The sequence below is a fragment of the Sinocyclocheilus grahami genome, unplaced genomic scaffold, assembly GCF_001515645.1.
Source record: "Sinocyclocheilus grahami isolate Dianchi unplaced genomic scaffold, SAMN03320097.WGS_v1.1 scaffold35635.1, whole genome shotgun sequence".
In the NCBI taxonomy this organism is placed as follows: Eukaryota; Metazoa; Chordata; class Actinopteri; order Cypriniformes; family Cyprinidae; genus Sinocyclocheilus; species Sinocyclocheilus grahami.
In genome coordinates this window covers 1-1,530 of record NW_015522469.1, presented here as the reverse complement: position 1 = coordinate 1,530, position 1,530 = coordinate 1, and the positions used below count along the sequence as shown (strand labels likewise).

Genomic DNA, 1,530 nt, shown 5'->3' with positions numbered 1-1,530 from the left:
GTAACGTTATGCGCTCTCAACATTTGTCAATACGATCACAGCTTAAAATTAAGTATAAAGAACTACACATGCCAGGATCCGCCACTGCCAGATGCAGTTAGACTTTTACTAAAAACAAGCCTATCACAAGATATCTGGTGGAGGGGGGCAACCAGACTTCAAGGGGGGCCAGTGCCGCCCCTCCCCACGACGTAGACACGCCCCTGGTGCTCTGAGAGTGTTTATAGTGCTGTGAGTTTAACACTTCATGACTGAGAGCAGAACACAACACAATCTTCATCATCACACAAGACACAACAACAACAACAATGAACAACATCATCATCCTCATCTTGACCATTGCAGCTTTTATTCAAGGTAGAATGATCATTTTTGACAATAATATTATGCTGTTGTTGTTTTATAGCATTTTAATAAGCCAATATTGTGCTATAAGTGAGATTTACATTTTATTGTTTTTATTCAGAATCCAGAGGAATCACTGTGACTCAGCCTAAAGTTAAAACTGTCCAGCTCGGTCAAACAGCTACAATAGAGTGTAGTCTGGATGTAGGACTAACCTCTAATGATTTGGCCTGGTATCAGCAGAAACCTGGAGAAGCTCCTAAACTCCTCATTTATTACATAAACACCCTCCAGTCAGGAACTCCATCTAGATTCAGTGGCAGTGGATCTTACTCTGGAAGTGATTTCTCTCTCACCATCAGTGGAGTCCAGACTGAAGATACAGGAGATTATTACTGTCAGAGTGTACACAGTGGTCCTGTGTTCACACAGTGATAAAGAGTCGTACAAAAACCTCCGTCAGTCAGAGTCACAGTGACTGCACTGATACAGCTGAGAGACACTGCAGCTGCTGATGCTCATATCAATCACTCTTGTCTGTAAATCTCTATTGTATTGCAGAACACGATCTATCTATTTGCCAAACATTACAAGTAAATATTAAAATTATGTAGGAGGAGCAAAACAATCCAACAAAGTACAAATCACACAAATCTAGATTACTTACAAGACTTTTACTCAAACAGTGTGCAAAAGTCTTATTCAGTGCTGCTGCACTAACTGGCATAGCTCGTTCCTGAAGGGGTTAATTCATGATCCTGTTTTAATTAATTAAATTAAATCTGTAATGGTTATGATGGCTGAAAAAAAAGTTATGATGGTTATGATGGCTCCATTGTCCACATGGTTACAATCCAAAATCTGATTTAACATTTATTAAATTTAAAAATAAAATACAAACTTCTAAAAAAGAAAGAAAGAAAGAAAGGATTACAATAATCAGTGCCTGTGCATCAGACAAAGACCATCTCTTGCCATTCTGGCCAAACCCCAGCTGGATTCACTGTTTGTTTATCACCAGAGGTCCACCAAATTTACTCAAATGTTCTTTTACGTCCTGCACACATGTAGCTGCTTCCCTGAGTTCAGCATATTCTTTCTCTTGGTTAAGTGGGCAAGCTTTCTTTTTCCAGAATTTCATAACTTAGACACATGGCGATTCTCATCCAAACCCATAACTGTGTT

At 39.2% G+C, this 1,530-nt stretch overlaps 1 gene segment (V, D, J or C); it reads left to right on the top strand.

Moving 5' to 3' along the window:
* Window positions 1-285: 285 nt before the first annotated feature.
* Window positions 286-780, top strand: LOC107580542 (Ig kappa chain V region K16-167-like). The segment is given in 2 exon segments: window positions 286-357; window positions 467-780. Coding segments are annotated over 2 exon segments (363 nt in total).
* Window positions 781-1,530: the final 750 nt, after the last annotated feature.